The sequence below is a fragment of the Idiotropiscis lumnitzeri genome, chromosome 12 (assembly GCF_059441095.1).
Source record: "Idiotropiscis lumnitzeri isolate Australia: NSW breed Sydney's pygmy pipehorse chromosome 12, RoL_Ilum_1.0, whole genome shotgun sequence".
In the NCBI taxonomy this organism is placed as follows: domain Eukaryota; kingdom Metazoa; phylum Chordata; class Actinopteri; order Syngnathiformes; family Syngnathidae; genus Idiotropiscis; species Idiotropiscis lumnitzeri.
The window spans coordinates 2056894-2079410 of record NC_142402.1 but is presented as its reverse complement, the minus strand read 5'-3'; the positions used below and the strand labels follow the sequence as shown (position 1 = coordinate 2079410).

The window sequence follows — 22517 nt, the reverse complement described above, 5'->3', positions numbered from 1 at the left end:
AGTGTCATGATTTGTATTTGTTATTTTTGGTTTAATATTTAGTTTCATGTTTTGGCCTTGTGTTCCTGTGTCTTGTCTCGTCTTGTCTATTGTGTCCACCTGTGTTCGTTTACCCAAGCCCTTGTGTTAACCAATCCGGTCTTTCCAACCCTCCGTGTCTTGTCCAGGTGCTCCTCGTTGTCTCGTCAATTTGTTGTATTTAGTTCCCTAGTTGCTTTCAGTTCTTGTTGGTCCATTGTCATTGTCACTGTTGCTTGTCCCTGTCGCTTGTCCCTGTTGCCTGTTCTGTCGTTGGTTTCCTGTCGTTGTCCAGTTTTTTCAAGTTCCTCGTTTGCCTTTTGTTTTCTGTTTATTAAATGCCCTTTAAGTTACCCCTGCCTGGCTTCCCTGCGTTTGGGTCCTCACCTACCTCAACCCATTACGTGACAGGAAGAAAATAAGAATTAAACTCATTGGCCATACTGGCAGAATTATTAATATACATCTATTATGTTCCTTGTACAATAAGGTATTTTATTCCTTTTTGTTTAGTTGTCTTATTGGTCAGGTTATTCAAATGTTTCCGTAGGGAATTATTTTTGCCCCTTTCATTGTCTATTAGTTGACTATAGTATAAGACTTTTGCTTTGCCAAGTTCTTACATTTTATTTCTTCAGCTTTTATATGTTAAATGATCTGTGTTAAATCTTGATTGCGGGGAATTTTTTTTAATGCTAAATCATGACACTTTATAATTTTTCTAATTTCATTATTTAACCATCGTAGGGTATTATCTTTATTATAATATTTCGATCAGCCCTGATTTATTAATTAATTATCTCGAAATTATCTCCTCTCAGTTAGTTATTTAGTTCTGTTTCAAACAGTTTTTGATTAAGGAATAATCATCTTGACGGGATTGGATTGGTACTGCCATTGGGATTACCAAAATACTGTAGGAGTTTCTTCTAACTCTAAAATTAAGTTATGGTCTGAGAGTCCTGTTATTAGATTGTAAGCCCTTGAGATACGTTCTTGGTTTACTTGAGAAAACCATGCCAATAAGGGTCTTGGTTTTTCTTGTTATTTTAGTTGGCCCTGTAATCATCAGTTGAGTTTGGTTATTAATTATTTTAATTTTTGTTTACCATTCATGTCAGACCAATTAATGTTAAAATCACCATACCATACCGGTTGGTGTATGCAGCATTTGTCACCATGGCAAAAAACAACCATCCTATTAATTCAGCCACTCACGTTTTACTCGCAACTATGGCGTTACGTAATCTTAAGTGATGTCTCCATGAAATTAGATCCTTTCATCAGAGTTTACCTTCCTCAGTACCTGCCCCTTGTGTCCCTCTTATTTCCCAACATCCCTACAGGTACTCTTTGGCTCTGCCCTAGCGGTGCAAGCCCTCTGTCTGCCATCTGACTCTATGTCTCCTCTTGGGCCGAAAGCCAAAAAATAAAAATGCGTCTTCAAATGACTTTTAAAAGTGGACAGAGAGGGATCTTAAAATGGAAGCTCATTTCAGAGGGAGGGAGCGGCATAATGAGAAGCACACTGAGTTACCTTATGTTGCAAATGTACTGTATAAATAAAGCTGCTTTGAATAGCTTTGCCTTATGTGATGCAATAAAATAAAACTTTATTTATATCATAACTTCAGCTTCTAAATGAAATAGAAAACAATAAATAGTACCTTCAAAAATGTGGAAATTATGATTGAGCATGCTGATATTTTGATAATCTTTCAAAATCTCAGGAAGATGTATTTTTGTTTAGGTATATACCAGTTCAGAATTTCTGAATTGTCCATACCTGGCACTGACGTTGGGAGGATTAAAGCCACAGATAGAGACATCGGAATGAACGCAGAGATGTATTTCACAATCATTAGTGGAAATGCCCTGGACATGTTTGACATATTCACCAATAAAGAAACCCAGGAAGGTGTTATAACTGTCCGCAAGGTAAGAAAACAAGACTTTTGTTTTTCACTCATTGAATGCCAGTTATTTTTAACACTACCAAGCCCCTGATTACCATCCATTTTAGACAATTTTGACCTATTTTGAAGTCCACAGAATATTGTGTTCTTTCACTATAATGACACGGATCCTACCAAAGATTGTCTTCTTTCATCAGATAAAAAAAGTTTATTTTTATCTACCATTCATTTGTCATTCTTTAGTAATCTGCTGTAGAACACAAGCAAGTTTAACTGAAAATGTTGTTTCTGGGGGAGGAGGGGGGGGGGTAACTAGAGGGTTTTGTGAAGTCGTATTTCTAGTAAAACTTCGACTTTGGAAACCAATAATTTTTGGTTTTATAATAGCTCAAACGTACACTACATTTCAAATTATTAAGCAAAGTACATTTGACTTAAATTTTCATGAATAATTGATGAAAAAGTCAGTTACTATAATCAGCTGTTAATTTCAAATAATTTCAAAAGTAGTGTACTTTGAGTTATTTATTTTATTTATAAGTTATTGTTATTTATAAATTTATTAAGTGCAACAGCATTTCATTTTTCATTTCATTTTATCGTCTGAAAGAACTCAAAATGGTCAAATGTTAAATTTGTAGCATTATAAGACCTTGTAAAATAAAATACTTTTGATTGAAATAGCTTTTGAATAAACAGGCCTAGTTAAATGTCAATATTGGACCCCTTGCTTGATATCATTTTAATAAGCCTGGCATCCATTGCACTCATGAGCTCTTGGAGAGTTTCAGGTTTAATTGCTTTTTTGAATGTTAGAATAGCGTCCCAGAGATGCTGCATGGATATGAATTGTCCTCTACCTTCATAGATCGTTTGCTTGATGATGCTTCAGCGGATCTCAATAGGGTTGAGGTCAGGAGAAGATGGTGGCCAAACCATCAGTTTCTCTTCTCTCATGCCCATAGCAGCCAGTGACTCATTGGTGTTGTTTGCAGCATGAAATGGGGCAATGTTATTCATGAAGATTTTTTTTTTTTATACAATACAATAAAACATTATTTATTTCGCGCATTTCACCACAACTGGAGCTGTTACAAAGCGCTTTCCATATGGTATAAAGTAAATTAGCGGAAAATTATAACACAAATTAAAACACATAAAGAATAGATACCAGAAGAACAGCAGAAACTGTAGTGTTTCTCATGGTGAGTCGCAAGCTAAAGAATAAAAATGTGTCTTCAAACTAGTTTTAAAAGTGGACAAGGAGGAGGCTTGCCTAACATTTAATGGAAGCTCATTCCTTAGGAAATGTTTTTTTAAATATATTTTTATTTTATTTCATAATTATTCATTATTTAATCTTTTATTAGTTTAATTGTTATATATAATTAAATTATTTATTAGATTTGCAATGGAGAGGGTAGCTCTCCAATTTCATTGTACATTAAGTACAATGACAATACAACATTCTGATTCTGACTCTGAAGGAGGAGTGGGACTCATTGCAACCTAGAGGAACACAAAAGGTCCTGCCAGTCAAATAGGATCTAAACCACTCTAGAGCGCTACCAAACTGTAAACGAGAATACTGTGGTCCACCGTGTCGAACGATCCAGTTAGATCTAACAAAAAAGACACACATAATCTCCAGTGTTGTTTGCAAGGAGAATATCATTCAAAACTCGTAAGAGGGCAGACTCTGTGCAATGCATTTTCTTGAAACCTGACTGGAAAACCTCCATGATATTGTGTTCAACCAAGAAAGATCGTAAGTGCATGTGCATCACCAAAGACTGGTGTTGATGATGGCCAAAACGTGGCTCTCTCACCCCATGATTACAGCACTTAACACAGTGATTCTCAAATAGTGGGGGGGGGGGGGCGTGGTGCGATGCTGGGGGGGGGGGCGCGTGTGACCGTGGGGTACATGCTTTTTTTCCGCCGTAGTACAGCTAAACGATCGTTTTGGGACAGAAATTGCGATCTCAGGCAACGCAAATTTGAGATAGTCAACGCTGTGGTTGGTGCCTCGAGTTTCCGCAGTAGGTCTGCAGTACTGATTTAAAAACAAAAACGAAAAGCGTCACCCTGCCGCCCGTTGTGCCGAAAGTAATTTCTTTCCGCGCTAGTTGAATGCTAGCCGCCAAGTTATCTTGCGTCGCAGCAGTATGAGCTTTATTTATATTATATCTAAGTCTGCGTCGCAGCAGTTATGAGCTTTATTTCTACTTTATCTAAGTCCGTGCTCAGCAGCAGCAACAATCAGAAATCAGAAATCCCTTTATTGTCATTGTACTTAAGTGTGCAACAAGATTAGAGAGCTCCCCTCTCCAGTGCAATCATTCATAGCTTATCAGCCCATCTTTCCACCCAGCGAATGGCAGTATCGGTGGCATCTCGTAGGTCTTCTTCTGAGCACCTTGGGCCTGCTGGGCAGTGTCGAAGCAGATGGTCGAGGGTTTGGATGGCTTCGCCACACTCTCATCTTGCTGAGTCGGCGAATCCCCATCGGTGCAGGTTGTCTCCCGTCTTGGCAACCTGAGAGCGCGCTCGATTGAGCGCGACCCAATGTTTCCTTGGTAGGTCTGAACCACGGGGTAGGTGTTCAGAAGGGCTAGGTACACTGATGTTCTGGTACTCGTAGCTCTCCTGCCACCTGGTGTTACGGTAGTTCGTAGGTGTCCTTGCACGAAGTTCTCTAACTGTGTTGAAGCCACGTCGTGAAGGCAGTCTTGCTTCGATCTCCTGGTGACCGAACAGAGGGTGACGATGGTCGTCCAGCTGCTTCTGACGTTCGATTTTACTAATTGTCTCCCTGCGGATGACAGGAGGGGCTATTCCTGATAGAGAGTACAAAGCCGGGAGTGGTGTTGGCTTTAAAGTGCCTGTGATAACACGGCAGCACTTATTCAGTTCAGCATCGACCTTGGAAGCGTGACTTGAACGTGCCCAGACTGGTGCACAATATTCAGCGGTGGAAAAACACAGTGCTAAAGATGATATGCGCAAAGTGTCTGCATTTGCACCCCACTTAGTGTTGGCTAAGATGCTGACTAAGTTGTTGCGAGACGATAACTTTTTTCGCAGCTTGGACACATGTTCGCTAAATGTTAGCGATCTATCCAGAGTCACGCCAAGGTATACTGGGAATTTGGTTTTCTTCAGGGGGACCCCGTCCCATTTGATGTTAAGCTCTCGCTTAGCGAGATAGTTCTTTAAGTGGAATGCGCAAGATTGGGTTTTACCGGGGTTGGCGTTTAGAAAATTGTTCCTGTAATATTGTGAAAGTTGTGACAAAGCAGATGTCAGTCGCTCTTCAACAACTTCGAAGGTGTTCGCCTGTGTGGCAATGCAAAGGTCGTCGGCGTATATGAAACGTCTGATGTTCCGGAACTCTGGCTGGTCATTTGTGTACAAATTGAAGAGCGCAGGTGCAAGCACAGAACCCTGGGGCAAGCCATTTTTCTGGTCACGCCATCTACTTTGTTTTCCACTCATCTCGACGAAGAAACGGCGGTGTTTCAGGAGAGACTCAATAATCTGAACGATGTTCTTGTTCTTCATGACTTTCGCCACTTTAATCATTAGTCTCCTGTGGTTGATTGTATCGTAAGCGGCGGAAAGATCGACAAAAACTGCCCCAGTGATCTTACCAGTGCAATACAACAATAATAAAATATATAAATTAGATAAATAAGAGAATAGTTAGTGCAATGGAAAATAATACTGAATAGGGTATATAAAAACACATCACGTTGCTGTTCTGCAAGGTACGGGTGGTCGTGTGTGTGTGTGAGTTTAGAATGGAGATGGCTGCGTAACAAGTAACGTTCTAAACGAGGGGGCGAACGAGGAGGCGCTAAGCGTGCTAATCGAAGACTGACTCGAACCGCGTTTGGGCGGAGAGCCAGCGGCTCTGAAAAGAAATGTTGTATTGCAATCGTTACGTATCGAAACATAAAATAAGACGACGGCTGCGTTAGCCATTTAGCAGACGCTCTCAGACTGGAACACGGAAACAGATGACGTCATCACGACAAAGAGGTTTGCTGCCAAACATATAGTAAATATTTATCATCTCATCAATATTTGTTGAGTTTCGAGATCTTGACAGTAATAGTTCTCAAAATTATATTTCTTACCAATTTAGCTTTGCTAAGGGGCATTTTATTGACATAATCTAACACCAATATACAAAGGAAATGTACATTAGTACAAAATGTAAAAAAAATGGTGGCGAGGTGGGTGAGAGGCGCGAATTGTTTTCTTCTTGGTAGGGGGGCGTGACGGAAAATAATTGAGAACAACTGCCTTAACATGACACTCCCACCCCGTTGCTGCTGTCTCAGCCTTTTTGGGACATTGTTGCTATTCTGGACCATCAAGGGTTGCACGGCACTCATTGTTAAGCAAAACTGTTTGAAAATTAGTCGTCATGTATTCCAGAGTCCACTGCAACCATCTGTGCCTTAGGGGTGGATAAATATGAGCTCAGCACACTTACAAACTTCTTGAGGATCCTCCACCATGAGGTTCGTGGGACTCCAGAAGCATCCGGGCTTCAAAGACCTTTGCTGGTGTGCAATGGCCTTTTAGCAACTTCTCTCTTGATCCGATGAAGTTGTCTGGCAGAAACCTTTCTTATTTTGCCTTCATGTACACAAACCCGCATGTGCTCTGAATTAGCTACAGCTTTCTTACCAGTTCGATGATCTTGCATAAGTAATTTGGAAATATCCAAGTTTTCATACCCTTAGCAAGTTAGTGTACTATCTCACGCTTTTCAGCAGCAGAGATCGTTTTTCTTCCCCAAATCACTTGAAACTTGTGGCCTGGATTTTAATGTGGAACATCACTTTTGAGCAGTATTCCTTTAATTTGGCTCACCTGAGAGACTATTTATCACAGGTGTCTGAGATTTATGTCAATGATCGACAGAGCCTGGGTACACAATGCCACCCATGAGTTTAATGGAAAAACAAACAAAAATGGGGTTTGACTTTTAAAATCCAATTTGCATCATAATTTGGAACAGTCTATGAAGAGTACTAGTTTCTATGGCATAAAAAAACCAAAGTATTTACAATTATTTAACTATGTACAGTTTTAATATATGTCAAAAATCTATGAACATTGTGCTACATACAGAGGTGCGTTCATTTGCTTGTGTGTATCTTTGCATTAACTTCCTTCCTTCGAAGCATATTTTTGGGCCCCTAGGGGTGGAGGCCCAGCCACCAGGCGTTCGCCAGGGAGCCCCAACTCCAGGCCTGACTCCTGACGGGGGCCCTTTGTGAAAAGCATCCTAGCAAGGGAAAACGTTTTTACAGAGTGGAAATGTTTTATCCAGCCTCGTAATGTATATTAATTGAGGATTCTGCAATGATGGAATGATGCCGTTTATTTTTATCCAGAATTTTAAGCGCTTGTTTGTTTAAAGATATTACCGAGTTCAGAAGTAACAGAGAGAGAGCGAGAGAGAGAGACAGAGAGTGTGCAAGAGAGAGTGCAACCTAGCGCATCTGCTCTCTTTCAACGCGTCACAACGCCCATACAGTGTGCTTCTGTGGCAAATAAACATGAGTGCCATAAACCTCGGAAGATGTTAAAATGTATTTTGAAAATCTCGTTTAGTATATGCCTCGACTTAAAACAAGATAGCGCTGCTGCAAACATAGCACCATTTACCTTGTTCATTATGTGTTATTTCTACAGACTTTGGATTATGAGACCAAACAGCACTACGTAGGAGAGATCCAGGTCCAAAACACCCAGATACCTCGCTTCACATTTGCAAACACCATAGACATGGCCACTATTCAGATTGCCGTGGAGGACATAGATGAGCCACCAGTGTTTGACAAACACAGTTATCTGATGGAGATTAAAGAAGATGCTGCAGTGGGAATGGTCGTGGGTTTGGTCAGTGCTATGGATCCTGATGCAGTCCACAGTCCAGTCAAGTATGACAAAACAGTCGTTGTGGCTAGTATTGCTAAAAGGGACAAGTATTGAATTTGCTTTTATTTTCAATTTTCATTCATTTTAAAAACCCACCATTAATTTCAGCATTATGTAAAACAGCACATCAACTGACATTTTTTGATATAATCACTGGTCGAGTAGTCGCTAATTTTATTACATGGACCCTACCCCACCTTTACGGGCGGCTGACATGGTTCGCTGCCATCTTTCGGCAACGGATACCCTAAGGACACAAATTACCTCATAAGAAATTTCCTGATTTGGTGACTACAGCATATATTACAAATGCAATGCACTTATTTTGTAGTTTGAGGGAATACTAGAAGTTGTTTGTGATGACATTTTGCTTGCATCTCTGCTGAAGAAATTGGTGTGCATGTTTCAAAATGCACACGCTTCAAACTGAGGTTGTTACATTCTATTAGTTCAACATTAGAGGTCACCAAATTCTAAATGCAGTCCCTTTAAGCAGTGTGACCAGCATATAACGTTTTACAGTTATATGTACGTTATTTTTGGCATGACTTTCACAGGTACTCAGTTGATCGCCGGACAGACATGGACCATCTGTTCAATGTCCATCCAGAAAATGGAACTTTATTCCTTCTTAAAAATCTGGACAGAGAGGAGTCTGCCTTGCATAATATTTCAGTCATCGCCACTGAGATGTGTAAGTCTTTCCACTGCCACCTAAGGGATTTCTTTCCGCTGACACATTTTTATTTCTCTTGCAGAGGTTATTCACACCAACATCATAGTCAATATAGAGAAGTTTTTACTGTCAAATTTTATTCAGACTTCTCATCGTGAGGAAGTCACATTGAAATAAAGGTGAAGAAATGAGCAGAGTGTTTTCCCCTGCATGAAGCTTTATCATGTGTACATTTCAGATAACCATCAGCAGTGGAGCCCTGTTTCAGTGTACATCAATACACTGGATGTGAATGACAATGCTCCAACCTTTGCCACATTATATGAAAGCTTTGTCTGTGAGAAGACCACGATCGGTCAGGTAATTTTACATTTTAACTGCAAGAACATAACGTGTAATTTGGTGATCCTGAATATTTTCTGAAAACAACAATGATCCAGTCTATTTACTGTAAGCGGTGTTAGTTGGGCAAAATGGATCTGTCTGGGATTGAATAATTATGACTTTTGCTTTGAGTGAAAGACAAAGAGAGACAGCGAAAAAGCACTAAAACACACATTCAAACAGACATTAAAAAAAGAAAAATGGTCACTGAAGTTTGTCTGACTAAAGAAGTATTGGAATAAATTCCGTCTTATTGAAAATAAACTGGGCGGCACGGTGGGTGACTGGTTAGCACGATGGCCTCACAATACAGAGGTTGTGGGTTCAATTCCTCCTCCTGCCGCCCTGTGTGAAGTTTGCATGTTCTCACCGCGCCTGCGTGGGTTTCCTCCCACATTCAAAAAACATGTATGGCAGGTTGATTGGACACTCTAAATTGCCCCTAGGTATGAGTGTGAGCACAGTGAGGTGTTTGTGTGCCCTCGATTGGCTGGCAACCCGTTCAGGGTGTTCCCCGCCGACTACCGGAAGATAGCTGGGATAGGCTCCAGCACCCACCGCGACCCGTGTGAGGACAAGCGGATGGATCAAAATAAACTAATGAAAATACGACATTGCTTATTTGTGCGCCAATAGAAAAAAAACAAATGAAGTTGGACGGAAGAAAATTGATCATTCCCCCATTTCTTTTAATGATGCACAACCGTTTGAGGTAAGCACTGCTATGCAATGATTTCTGTAAGAGACTTGTCCACCTACGGTATCAATGGGTGGATGGACAATTACTTGATCAATCAGGGGATCGACGAAGAAGTCAGATTACTCTTCAATGAGTTAGAATGAATTACTCTTCAATAATCAATTTTGATAAGTATTTGTTGGTGTCTCCAACAGCGCATTCAAATAATCAGTGCTGTTGATGCAGATGATCCATCGATGGGGTACAAGCTTTTCTTCAGTCATGCACCAGATGAAACCAACTACAGTAATTTCTCTTTACAAGATAATGGAGGTATTTTTTTGTTGCATGTTTACACACACACGCTTCCAAAACCTTGTTTATCATGAGGCTGAGCAGTCTAGACAATTTGCCAGTTGTGACATTACCCTATAGATTTGTGATTCTTTCCTTCCATTGTCTGTGCCCAATTCATCATGGTTTATTTATGACATTGTGTTTTGCTGAGAATGTTTTCAACAAAAACATTATTCGGAAAGTAATCAATTCGTGGGGTAAAGATTGTCAGGGTCGCCGGTCGGCGAGGAGGGGGGTGGACCCAAAATGCGAGGAAGCAGGGATAAGGGTAACTTAAAGGGAATTTATTTACAAAAACAAAACCAAAAGGCAAACAAGGTACTAGGACAAACAAACGTGGCAGGGTGCAAAATAACAAAGTCGAACTAAACGTGACTAAACAGAACAAAAACCGAGGAACGAAGACAGTGACAAAAACTAGGGACAAGAGCGGGAGCAAGAGCGGGAGCGAAGCGAGAACATGAGCGTGAACGAGATCAGGGAGCGGTCGTGACAGTCCCAATGGAGCAATGTTCCGACGCTGAGCTGTCGGGATGAGGTGTTCAAATAGTCCAGTGATTAGGGGCGCAGATGGGAGTCAGGTGTGCGAGTCTAACGGGGAACAGGTGCGTGGCTGGTGATGACGAGTGCTGAGGGGAAACGCTAACACAGCTGACAAAACAATAACAGAAGCACATGGCAGGAAGGAGGGAAGAAAACAATAACAAAAACATTGACATGACCGAGACGGGTCATGACAGTACCCCCCCCCAAGGGACGGATCCCAGACGTCCCAAAACAAACGAAAAAAAACATTGTCCAAAAACGGGGGTGGGCGGAAGGGGGCCGGGAGGCGGGACCACGACCCGCAATCAAAAGACTGGTCAGGCGGGCGTCCGGGAGGCCAGACCAGCGAGTCCTGTGGTGGTCTTTCAGGCGGCCGACCGGGGGGCCAGACCAGCGAGTCCAGCTGTGGCCTTTCAGGCGGCCGACCAGGGGGCCAGACCAGCGAGTCCAGATGTGGCCATTCAGGCGGCCGGCCGGGGGGCCAGACCAGTGCGTCTCGATGGGGCCATTCAGGCGGACGTCCGGGACGACCCGAACGCCACATGGAGTCCGCTGATGGGGCTGAGACGAGGGGCGGCGGCGGGGCGCTGGGTGCCGCAGAGGACGGAGCTTGGACCGGCGTTGAGGCGGGCGCAGCAGAGGCAGGAACTTGGAGCGATGGCGGGACGTCGGATGCCGCCGAGACGGAGATGAGGCACGGTGGAACGCCGGTCGCCGCCGGAGCAGGGACGAGACGCGGCGGAGGGTCGTCGACCGCCGTCGAGGCAGGCCCTTGGGGCGGCAGCTGGTCGGCGAATCCCGCCGAGACAGGAACGTAGAGCGGCGGCTGGTCGTCGAACCCCGCCGAGACAGGAACGTGGAGCGGCGGCTGGTCGTCGAACCCCGCCGAGACAGGAACGTGGAGCGGCGGCTGGTCGTCGAACCCCGCCGAGACAGGAACGGGGAGCGGCGGCTGGTCGTCGAGCCCCGCCGTGACAGGAACGTGGAGCGGCGGCTGGTCCTCGCACCCCGCCGAGACAGGAACGTGGTGCGGCGGCTGGTCCTCGAACCCCGCCGGGACAGGAACGTGGAGCGGCGGCAGGTCATCGAACCCCGCCGAGACAGGAACGTGGCATGGCGGCTGGTCCTCGAACCCTGCTGAGACAGGAAAGTGGAGCGGCGGCTGGTTGTCAAGCCCCGCCGAGACAGGAACGTGGAGTGGTGGCGGTTCGTCGGATGCCGCCGAGGCAAGGGCGGCAGGCGGCGGCTGGTCATCGTCCACCGCCGAGGCAGGAATCTGGAGCGGTAGTGGGTCGTCGGACGCCGCCGACCCGGAGGCGAGAAGTGGCGGTGGTTCATCTGGCACCGCCGGGGCAGAGGCGAGAGGCGGCGGCGTGTCGTCCTCCACCCCCGGTGCAGGAGCTTGGGGCGACGGCGGATCGTCGAGCACCGCCGAGGCAGCGACGGGAAGCGATGGCGTGTCCTCGGGCGCCGCCGGGACAGGGAAGTGGGGTGGCGGCGGATCGTCTGGCGCCGCCAAGGCAGGGATTTGGGGCGGCCGGGGGCCGGGCGCACCAGAGGCCGGGACTGGGAGCGGCGGCGGGCCGGGCGCAGCGGGGACAGGGACTGGTGGCGGACGCAGAACGTGCTCCACCGGAACAGGGACTTGTGGCGGACACGTGGCGTGCTCCGCCGGAACAGGGACTTGTGGCGGACGCAGGGCGTGCTCCGCCGGAACAGGGACTGGTGGCGGACACAGGGCGTGCTCCGCCGGAACAGGGACTTGTGGCGGACGCAGGGCGTGCTCCGCCGGAACAGGGACTTGTGGCGGACGCAGGACGTGCTCCGCCGGAACAGGGACTTGTGGCGGACGCAGGGCGTGCTCCGCCGGAACAGGGACTTGTGGCGGACGCAGGGCGTGCTCCGCCGGAACAGGGACTTGTGGCGGACGCAGGGCGTGCTCCGCCGGAACAGGGACTTGTGGCGGACGCAGGGCGTGCTCCGCCGGAACAGGGACTTGTGGCGGACGCAGGGCGTGCTCCGCCGGAACAGGGACTTGTGGCGGACGCAGGACGTGCTCCGCCGGAACAGGGACTTGTGGCGGACGCAGAACGTGCTCCGCCAGAACAGGGATTTGTGGCGGACGCAGGACGTGCTCCGCCAGAACCGGGACTTGTGGCGGACGCAGAACGTGCTCCGCCGGAACAGGGACTGGTGGCGGAAGCAGGACGTGCTCCGCCGGAACAGGGACTTGAAGCGCTGGCGAGGCGGCGGAACGGGGGTCAGCAGCTCTCGGGAGGCTAGAACGGGCCCCAGCAGCTCGGGGGGAACCGGGACGGGGCTTATCAGCTGGCGAGGAGCCGGAACGGGACTCATCCGCTGGCGGGGAGCCGGGACGGGACTCAACAGCTGGGGAGGAGCCGGAACAGGGCTCAGCAGCTGGCGGGGAGCCGGGACGGGGCTCAGCAGCTGGCGGGGAGCCGGGACGAGACTCAGCAGTTGGCAGGGAGTCGGGACGGGACTCAACAGCTGGCGGGGAGCCGGGACAGGGCTCAGCAGCTGGCGGGGAGCCGGAACGGGGCTCAGCAGCTGGGGAGGAGCCGGAACAGGGCTCAGCAGCTGGCGGGGAGCCGAGACGGGGTTCAGCAGCTGACGGTGAGCCCGGACGGGGCTCAGCAGCTGGCAGGGAGTCCGGATGGGACTCAGCAGCTGGCGAGGGGGCGACAGAGGGCCGGATGCAGCAGTCGGTCCGGGCACAGCCGAACCGGGGGCCCTGATCCCTATCAGCCTGCCGCCATAGGGAATCAGGGGAATGGGGAACACGAGGGACCACGGTTACAGGGGCTGGTGAACGCGAGCTAGGGGGTGCCAGGGGAACGTGAGCAGGTGCTGAAACCGATGGTGAACGAGGTACCGGGACTACAGGGGCTGGTGAACGTGCGCTACAAAACGTGGGTCGAACGGAAGGTGGTGCAGAAACCGACTGTGGACGAGGTACAGAAACAGACGGACGGGGTGAACTAAGTGAATCGGAAAAACGTGACTCAGGGTGTAAAAAGTGGGTGTTATTACGAGAGGTGGCAGACCCTTTACTTGGGCGCCGTCGTTGACCACCCCGCGGAGGTCCGGGATAGATGGCCAACCGGGTGCCCAAGTAAAGGTCTGATGGGTGGGATTCAGGGGTGGACTCAAAAGAAAACCGTGACAAAAACTGACTGGGAGAAGAAAACTCTTGAGAAAAATCAAAATCTGGGTCAAACTCGGAATCAGACAAATGAAAATAGGGGTCATCATCTAAATCTGAATTAACAAAAACATGGGGGGACAAAATGGTGTCGTAATTAAAGATGTTAACACGAGACGAAGAAGAATGGGGAACTGGCTTGGCGGAACTCACACGAAGGGGTTGGTCGGCAGGCTGATGAGGGGCAGGCACCGGAGGCTGCACGGTCGGTGCAGCTGACGTGGAGGCTGCATGGGTTGCTGCAGCTGACGTGGAGGCGACGTGGGGTGCTGCTGCTGACGTGGAGGCGACGTGGGTTGCTGCAGCTGGCGTGGAGACGATGTGGGTTGCGGCAGACGACGTGGAGGCGTGACCCCTTTCAGCCATCTTTCGGTCGGCCAGCTGTGCCAGCCTCATGCTCTCCACCATCTTGACCTCCAGCTCCGCCATCTGAGCTGTCAGCTCCATGATAGCCTCCCGGGGTGGTGCCTCGGCGGCGCCCTTCTCCGCTATCGAGGCCACCTGCTCCGCTATCTGGGCCAGTCGTGCTCCCAGCTCAGCGCGGCGGGAGTCCAAAAGGGAGGCGGTCTTTACGAACTCGTCCTCGTAATCTGGGTCGATGATCAGAGGGGGTGGATTGACCGGGGAACCGTCGATGACGTAGTCTGGAGAAACGGGGAGCGTGGCAGACGTGGCGCTGAGCTGATCGGCGGGTTGTTGGGGGTGGTCCGTGCGGCGGTGTCCATGACGTTTCGTGGTCGGAACATTCTGTCAGGGTCGCCGGTCGGCGAGGAGGGGGGTGGACCCAAAATGCGAGGAAGCAGGGATAAGGGTAACTTAAAGGGAATTTATTTACAAAAACAAAACCAAAAGGCAAACAAGGTACTAGGACAAACAAACGTGGCAGGGTGCAAAATAACAAAGTCGAACTAAACGTGACTAAACAGAACAAAAACCGAGGAACGAAGACAGTGACAAAAACTAGGGACAAGAGCGGGAGCAAGAGCGGGAGCGAAGCGAGAACATGAGCGTGAACGAGATCAGGGAGCGGTCGTGACAGTCCCAATGGAGCAATGTTCCGACGCTGAGCTGTCGGGATGAGGTGTTCAAATAGTCCAGTGATTAGGGGCGCAGATGGGAGTCAGGTGTGCGAGTCTAACGGGGAACAGGTGCGTGGCTGGTGATGACGAGTGCTGAGGGGAAACGCTAACACAGCTGACAAAACAATAACAGAAGCACATGGCAGGAAGGAGGGAAGAAAACAATAACAAAAACATTGACATGACCGACACGGGTCATGACAAAGATATCACTATGTACACCCAGATTGACTGTCACAAACAGGAGCATTATGATTTTGCATGTCAAATTTGTGACCCATTTTGAACAGCGTAGGTGATGCACACAGACGATCTAACTGTATTTTCCAAACTCAGATAACACTGCCAGCATTTTGACACGAAGGGCCAGCTACAGTCGTCTTCAGCAGAACATCCACCTGGTCCCCGTAGTGATCACTGACAGTGATTACCCAATGCAGAGCAGCACAGAAACTTTAACTGTGTGGGTCTGCAATTGTGATTTGGAAGGCAACATGAAGCAGTGTCACTCTAATGCTCAGATAAGCTCTCCAGGGATAAGCACCAGAGCATTCATCGCTATCCTGCTGTGTATCATCATATTAGTATGTAAGTGCAAGAAAAATTAAGTGTCTCAAATGCAGTGATGGAGTAACAGTGTTATATATAACTGTGTTACTAATAAGTGCTTTTTTTTCCAGTAACGTGTTGTCAATTGTATTATTTTTCAATCATTATAGCATAGTTTGCATTACTGCTAAATTATGCTACGCAATACTTAATTCATTAGATCAGTGAAAATATTTTCACCCAAATCAACTGAGCATGATCCTTAAAGCGACATCCTTTTTTTTCCTTTTTACTATTCATCATTAAGGGTGGTTCATCATTAAAGTTTTTACAACCTTTGAATATATGCAAAAGGCTCACTGCTGACACAGGTAATTGGACAATTATCTTTTCCTCCTCCCATACCAGCCACTCATCTTGACTGAACCCGTCTCGAGCTATTCTATTTAAAAAAACAGGAGTCTGTGGGAACTCTGGACAGCTTTTATTTTTCCCTTCCTTCATGGGCCTGACTGGTTGAGGATGTGCAGACCTTGCCACCATTTTTAACTGGGAGTCCTCCGTTAATCTCCATTCTCGAGTATTGAGGCGACTGCTGTTTGTGTCGCGGTTCACCGAACCGAGTGTGAGGGAAAGAGGACCCAAGAGCGACTGAGATGGTGGAATCAGGGTTTATTAAGGGTTGAGGAGGCGCGACGGGTCGAGCCAAGAGCGCGGCTGCGGGAGCGTGGTTGGTCGGGCAGGCGGTCGAGCGGTGAGCGCCGGGAGACGCTGGCGGGCTGGCGGAGGCGCGGCGGGCGCGGCGCAGAAGAGGCCGGGGCGCGGCGGGTGGCGGAGAGCGTTGGCGGGACGATCGCCGGTCAGGAACTCGGGAGCGGGTGCGGGAAGCTCGGGTCCGGACAAGCTCGGGACGGCTGGAAGGGAAACACGAGAGCACGGAGGTCAGACAGGCACGAGGGGACACAGGATCAGACGAGCGAGCAGCATGACGGGACATGGGCCAGTACCACATGAGTTGACGAGATAATCCGGCGTCGGGCTCCTGGCGTGGCTGGATCTTATGCAGCCCTTGATTGCTGCTGACGAGCCGCAGGTGCGCAGGAGCCGACGCCCACTTTCTCCGGAGGAGTACCTGGCTGGGAAGGTCGCGAACCTGCAAGCAATCAGAACCGCCCGGCCCTCCTCCCAAACCCGGTCCGCCACAGTTTGGCTCCAATGGATCGCCCATTATTCACCAATTTTCTAACACGATTTGGTTTGTTAAAAATGTCAGTTATTATGCATGCCACATGGGTAATTCTATAATGGGACCCTTCAAATCAGTTAAATGTAAAGGTAAGACCGAATGATTTTTCATTTAAAAAAAAAAGCGCATCCAAGGAAAAAAACTACAACAGCAGTGAATGACGTGGTATTATATTATTTGGTTTTGTTTTCTAAGACATTGTTGTGGAATTGATTGAAACGTAATAAAATGTTTGAAAACAAGTACATATCATCTATTTAGGGTTCATATTTTTATATCCAACTCCTGAAGAGCCTCACCAGTCATGAACCTCAAAGTACGTCACGTCAGTAACACTTTTTCTATATAACAGTGTTAATTCCATCACCGTTAATGATACAAGCCAATTTGAGAATGTGGATGTGACTGTTGATCTCTGCATAATTTCTTTCAGTGATAATAGTTCTGTACATTAAAATTACACGACAAAGAGAAAAGGAGACTTTGATTGTCTCTGAGGGATATATCCGTGACAACGTAGTGTGCTACAATGAAGAGGGTGGAGGCGAAGACGACACTCAGGCCTTTGACATTGGAGCACTGTATCGCCAAGAAGCCACAGCTGCTATGGAGGAATCTGCGCTACAAAGACGCGACATCATCCCCACAGACATGCTGGGCTACCCAATGTCCTGTCAACATGCCCCTGAAGCCTTCTATTCAGCATTGCCACCGGTCAGCTTGGTATCACATGACAATCAGAGCATATGCAAATTCATCAATGAAAGAGTTCGAGAGAATGACTATAATCCTACGACACCACCCTATGATTCACTAGCCACCTATGCCTATGAGGGTGCAGGTTCACTGGCCGAGTCATTGAGTTCATTGGGTTCTGTATCGTCGGAAGCTGAACAGGATGACTCCGACCTAAGTGATTGGGGTCCCAGATTCAAGAAGTTAGCCGATATGTATTCGAGTGAGGATATTACGTCTTACTAACAACATTTCTACAATAAGATCCTCTTACTACTAACGTCAATCTTATATTTCTTTCTGGCCACGCAATCTGATTTTTAAGCAAACATACGTATGGTTTGTACACGTTTACTTTTCCATGTGATGCTTGACAAATGTAAATCCATTCTGTTAAAGTGCACACCTGAGGTTGTACAAATATTTTGGTTGTTGGGACAGAGGTCTCTGCACCATATGCAGGGGTAGGGAATTCTAGTTCTTGGTCAGCCATATTTTACCGTTTTAGAGCGCTCCCTACTCCAATTATCAGGATTGTTTCAGGATTCTACAGAGCTTGTTGCTGTGCTGATAGATAAAAAATGTCGTACTGTACTAGATTTTGAGGCCACATAAGAACAATTAAATGTTAGTGCTCAACTTATGTTGTCCTGTCTCTGTCTAATATTGGATGAACATTCAGGAACCACAATAAGAAAAAGTTCTCAAAATACCTGTCAGCCTCCTATTGTTATGATCCACCAGCAGTGCTGGTGGATTGAGCAGGACTCTTCAAGCGCGGACACGGGAAAATGGGTTATACAAAGAGGGAACGCCCTCACAGCTGTCAAAACAAAACCACATGGCATGACAGACACGGATCGTGACACCTATCACCTAAAGATTATTTTACATCAAGGTTTAAAAAAAGATTTACATTTAGAAAACTGTAACCAATGGTCTTCAGATGACTGGATTACTGTAAGAGTGTTGTGGTATATTTTGTTGTTGATGTGTGGGTCTGGCTCAGCTTCCCTCCGGATGGGTCGCCGAGCATGGCAGAATTGGTGATGGAAAAAACTTTTCTGACACTGCCATTTTGGTTAGAAAGAGATTTTATTCTCATCACATGCTGATGTCCAAAGAAGTTTCCCCAAAAAGAAAAAGGGAAAGGTCCCCCCTCTCTCCGGCCTTCCCTTCTTATAGGGAAGGCAAACAAAAGACATGAATATCCAATTCTCCGTTATTGCATATGCATTCTTATCCTGCTTGCCCTTAAACTGGCCTTTTCAACAGCCTCCTATGGGTACCAGGTACGGACCCCCTCCCATATGCTACTCCTCTGCGCCAAACTCCCTTACTGCATGCAAGTACCTTGGGAAGTCGAGGACCCCTGTCGGAATCCCTGACCCGTCGTAAAAAATGTTGAGGCCCGATGCCTCTCAAGACGGTAACTTATGTATTAGGGAGATCCAACACAAGACTAGGTATTCCTAAAAGCAACATTCTCGTCATGGCCATAAAATGAGTTGTATTTTTTTAGACCTTGTGAAAATACACTACATAATCCCCCCTTTGAGGCAAACCCAGATTGCCTTGACACTTTTTCAAGATAAAGCAAAAATGACATCAGCACGTATTCAAAAATCTCATTCCAACCATTTACGCCAGTCTCTTTTGAAAACCTATTTCACTAGACCCTAAATGATGCTCAAGGCATCTTACATAAGGTTAACTTTTAACTGGGAAAAACTATGTCTAATAAAGCCAAATTACTCCCTGGCTTCACTTCGAAACTGGAACACTGTCACAAGCATAACAAACACAAGTTAACAAAATGACACAAAGTACAATGGCCATAAACATCTAAAATGGCAATAAAGGCCTAATGTGACATGCATAAACATCACACACATTCATCCTTTTATGATCTTAGATTTCTCTATTTAAATCACCCCTTCTTGCAATGAAGATTAATTTCACCCCAATGATTCGGTAGCCAATTATCTTTTTTATCATTATAAATTTGCTTTAGTTATTATCCAGAATTTTAAATATATTTTTATGCTGCATCTTTCAATGCACACAAAGACACACACGCATGAGCTGTTCTGATAAAACTGATGACACTGAATAATAATGCAATCACATAATGACACATGGGTTTTAGAAGGGGCAATTATTTCTACAAAGGAGGGACTGGCACTGGTTTATAACTATAACTCCTTATCTTCTGTGTGGGGCTGCCTGCCTTCCTGGTCCCACAGAAGATGGAGGTGAGACCCCAGCGCCCTGCTTGCATTCTTCCTGCTGGGCCCAATCTTCAACTCTTTCACCTCTGCATGATCATTGTTGACATGTCCTGTTAACACTTAAACATCTTTACATGCAAAAAACAACAATGAGAACAAAATATTGCATCTATCTTCCCCCTTTAACACATGCCCCACATGTGTCAACATAAATTACAATAAAAACAGACAAAGCAGCAATTCCAGACCATCCTAACCGTGACGAACCGGACGTAATTCATCGACCAGACGTCTCTCCTTCTGTAATGGACACTCACTCGAATGCTGAAACACAACTGAAAACAACTCACACTAACAAAATTATTTCCCATCCTGTAGCTGCTCCCGCAACCTGCTTGACATGAAAACGGCTCTAACACAATTCACATCAATAAACAAACAACCATTTATGACAACAAACCACATCATACAAATCAAACATCACATAATCTCGGAACTGGAATCGGCAGCGCCCATCCTGTAAATAAGTCTGAACTTTATCATCAACAAAATCAATCAACCATGAAAAATAAAGGGTTAGGGTTAAAAATTAACAAATCCAGCATATCATTCTCCCAGAGGGTGATCCACAATCTGCAAAATTTACACAAGTCATATAACCAACACAGCGTCCGCTCCTTCAGCAACAGCTGAGTACTCACTCTGAAAAAACAAAACAAATCAAACAAAAGTTTGTGTTCATTCAAATTCACTGTTCGTTCAATTGTTCGTTCATAATCAATCAACTAATGCTTTTTTTCCCAGGAATTAATCTGTCTAGCTAACTATGGAAACCTTTTTCAAGGTCCCCCCTTTAACAAAGATTGTTTTGTTTTGCTTTTTTCTTTTCCCATGCTGGTATCAACCCAGAAAGTATTGATAGAAATGTATCTGTGGTGGTTCGGGTTTGGGGGGCCTGGCGAGTGTTATTGTTTTCAGGTCCCCGGCAGTTTCCAGCCAGGCACGCCTCCGGCTTGAGTAGGCGTCGGCTCCTGCGCACCTGCTGTTCATTAGCGGCAATCACCACCGGCATAAAACCCAGCCTCGCCAGGAGCCAGACGCCGGATTATCCCGTTACCTTACGTGGTATTGGCTCATGTCCCTGCACGCTGCATGCTCGCCTGATCGTGTCGATGCTCGCGCCTGTCTGACTTCCGTGTCTTCTTGTCCCCCCTCCAGCCGTCCTGTGCCCGTCCGAACTCGAGCTTCCCGTGCCCATCTCCGCGTTCCTGACCAGCGTTCACCTCGCCTGTGCTCCCCCCGCCACGCCGCTCACCTGCCTCTCCCGCGCCGCTCCCGCTGCTTCTCCGCCAGCCCGCCTCCCACTTCCAGCGCTCGCCGCCTGCCAGCCGATCCTCGCTCCCGCAGCCGCGCCCGACCCGCCGCGTCGCTCCACCCCCCCGCTCCCCAGTCCCGGTTCCCGATCGTGCTGCTCCCTTGCCTCCTCATTCAATAAACCCTGTTCACATCACCCCGGTCGCTCTTGGGTCCTATTTTCCCAACTCACGGTTCTCCGAACCGCAACAGAATAATCCGGCCATTACAATGGACCCAGCGACCCCGGATCCCCTCAAGGAGGCTCTCGCCCTCCAAGGAAGCCAGCTAGGGCGCCATGAGAGGATGTTACAGGAGTTCACGGGCTCCTTCCAGGCATTCCACCGCCAACTCACGCACCTCTCCAACCAGGTGGGCTCGCTCGTTTCCTTCTCCGACCCCCCCGGTGGCTCTTCCCCGGTTCCCCCTGCTCCCGCGACGTCACTCCCGGGCAGCAGGGAACCTCATGTCCCCACACCAGAGCCCTACTCCGGGGATTTAGGCTCTTGCAGCCAATTTCTCCTTAGCACCTCGCTGGTTTTCGACCTGCAACCCCTCAGTTATTCCTCCGACCGGGCTAAGATCGCCTACATGGTCAACCTGCTCCGCGGCCGCGCCGCAAAATGGGCTACGGCATTGTGGGAAGCTTTGTCACCGGCGATGTCTTCCTACCCTGAATTTTGGCGGGAGCTGCAACGCGTGTTCGATCACCCCTTCAAAGGATGCGAAGCGTCCCGGAGGCTGCTCGCTCTCCGGCAGGCTCCCGTTCGGCAGCCGAGTTTTCAATTGAGTTTTGCATCCTGGCTCACGAGAGCGGGTGGAACGAGCCCGCTCTCCGCGAGGTCTTCCTTAACGGGTTGACCGACTGCCTCAAGGACGAACTGGCCGTCCGCGATGAAACCTCAACCCTCGAGGAGTTAATCGTCTTAGCCATCAAGGTCGACAACCGTTTACGGGACCGGCAGGCCGACCGGTCACGGCGACCGACCAGGCCAGTCGCTCGTCCTGCCACACCCCTCGCCGAGGCCAGCCCTCCCGGTCCGGTCCAGCTCCCCGCCGTTCCGGAGGAACCCATGCAATTGGGAAGGACTCTTCTGGACGCCCAGGAGCGTCAGCGACGCCTTGCCCAGCAACTGTGCCTCTACTGCGGCAACTCCGGACACTTCCTAGCCACCTGCCCCGCCAAGCCAAAAGATCAGGCTCGTCGTTGACTGAGAGCCCAACGCCGAGCCTTCTTGCGTCAGCCACTGGCTCTTCATCTCGGATGTCGGTCTCCGCACGTGTTCTGTGGCAACACCAGTCACTCCCTGTTACTGCACTGATCGACTCGGGAGCCGATGGGAATTTCTTGGACCTAGCCCTGGCGCGCCAACTAGGAGTCTCCATGGAACCCCTCGCTTCCCCCCTGCGAGTAGTGGCGCTGGATGGTCATCTTATCGCCCAGGTTTCCCAGCAGACCACCCCCCTGACCCTCATCGTTTCAGACAACCACCGGGAGTCCAACCAGCTATTCATCATCAACTCACCCCAGGTTCCCTTGGTGCTGGGGTTCCCATGGCTCCAG

General features: G+C 47.8%; 1 protein-coding gene across 1 annotated transcript in view; it reads left to right on the top strand.

Moving 5' to 3' along the window:
* LOC148325163 (cadherin-6-like) overlaps positions 1 to 17987 on the top strand; it is a 28527-nt gene extending 10540 nt beyond the window's left edge. The window contains exons 6-12 of the mRNA XM_088310528.1: positions 1769 to 1956; positions 7650 to 7897; positions 8453 to 8589; positions 8810 to 8931; positions 9850 to 9967; positions 15176 to 15427; positions 17068 to 17987. Of these exons, the coding sequence (XP_088166654.1) occupies positions 1769 to 1956; positions 7650 to 7897; positions 8453 to 8589; positions 8810 to 8931; positions 9850 to 9967; positions 15176 to 15427; positions 17068 to 17615 (1613 nt within the window). The 3' untranslated portion in view covers positions 17616 to 17987. The remainder of the gene's footprint in view (positions 1 to 1768; positions 1957 to 7649; positions 7898 to 8452; positions 8590 to 8809; positions 8932 to 9849; positions 9968 to 15175; positions 15428 to 17067) is intronic.
* Positions 17988 to 22517: the final 4530 nt, after the last annotated feature.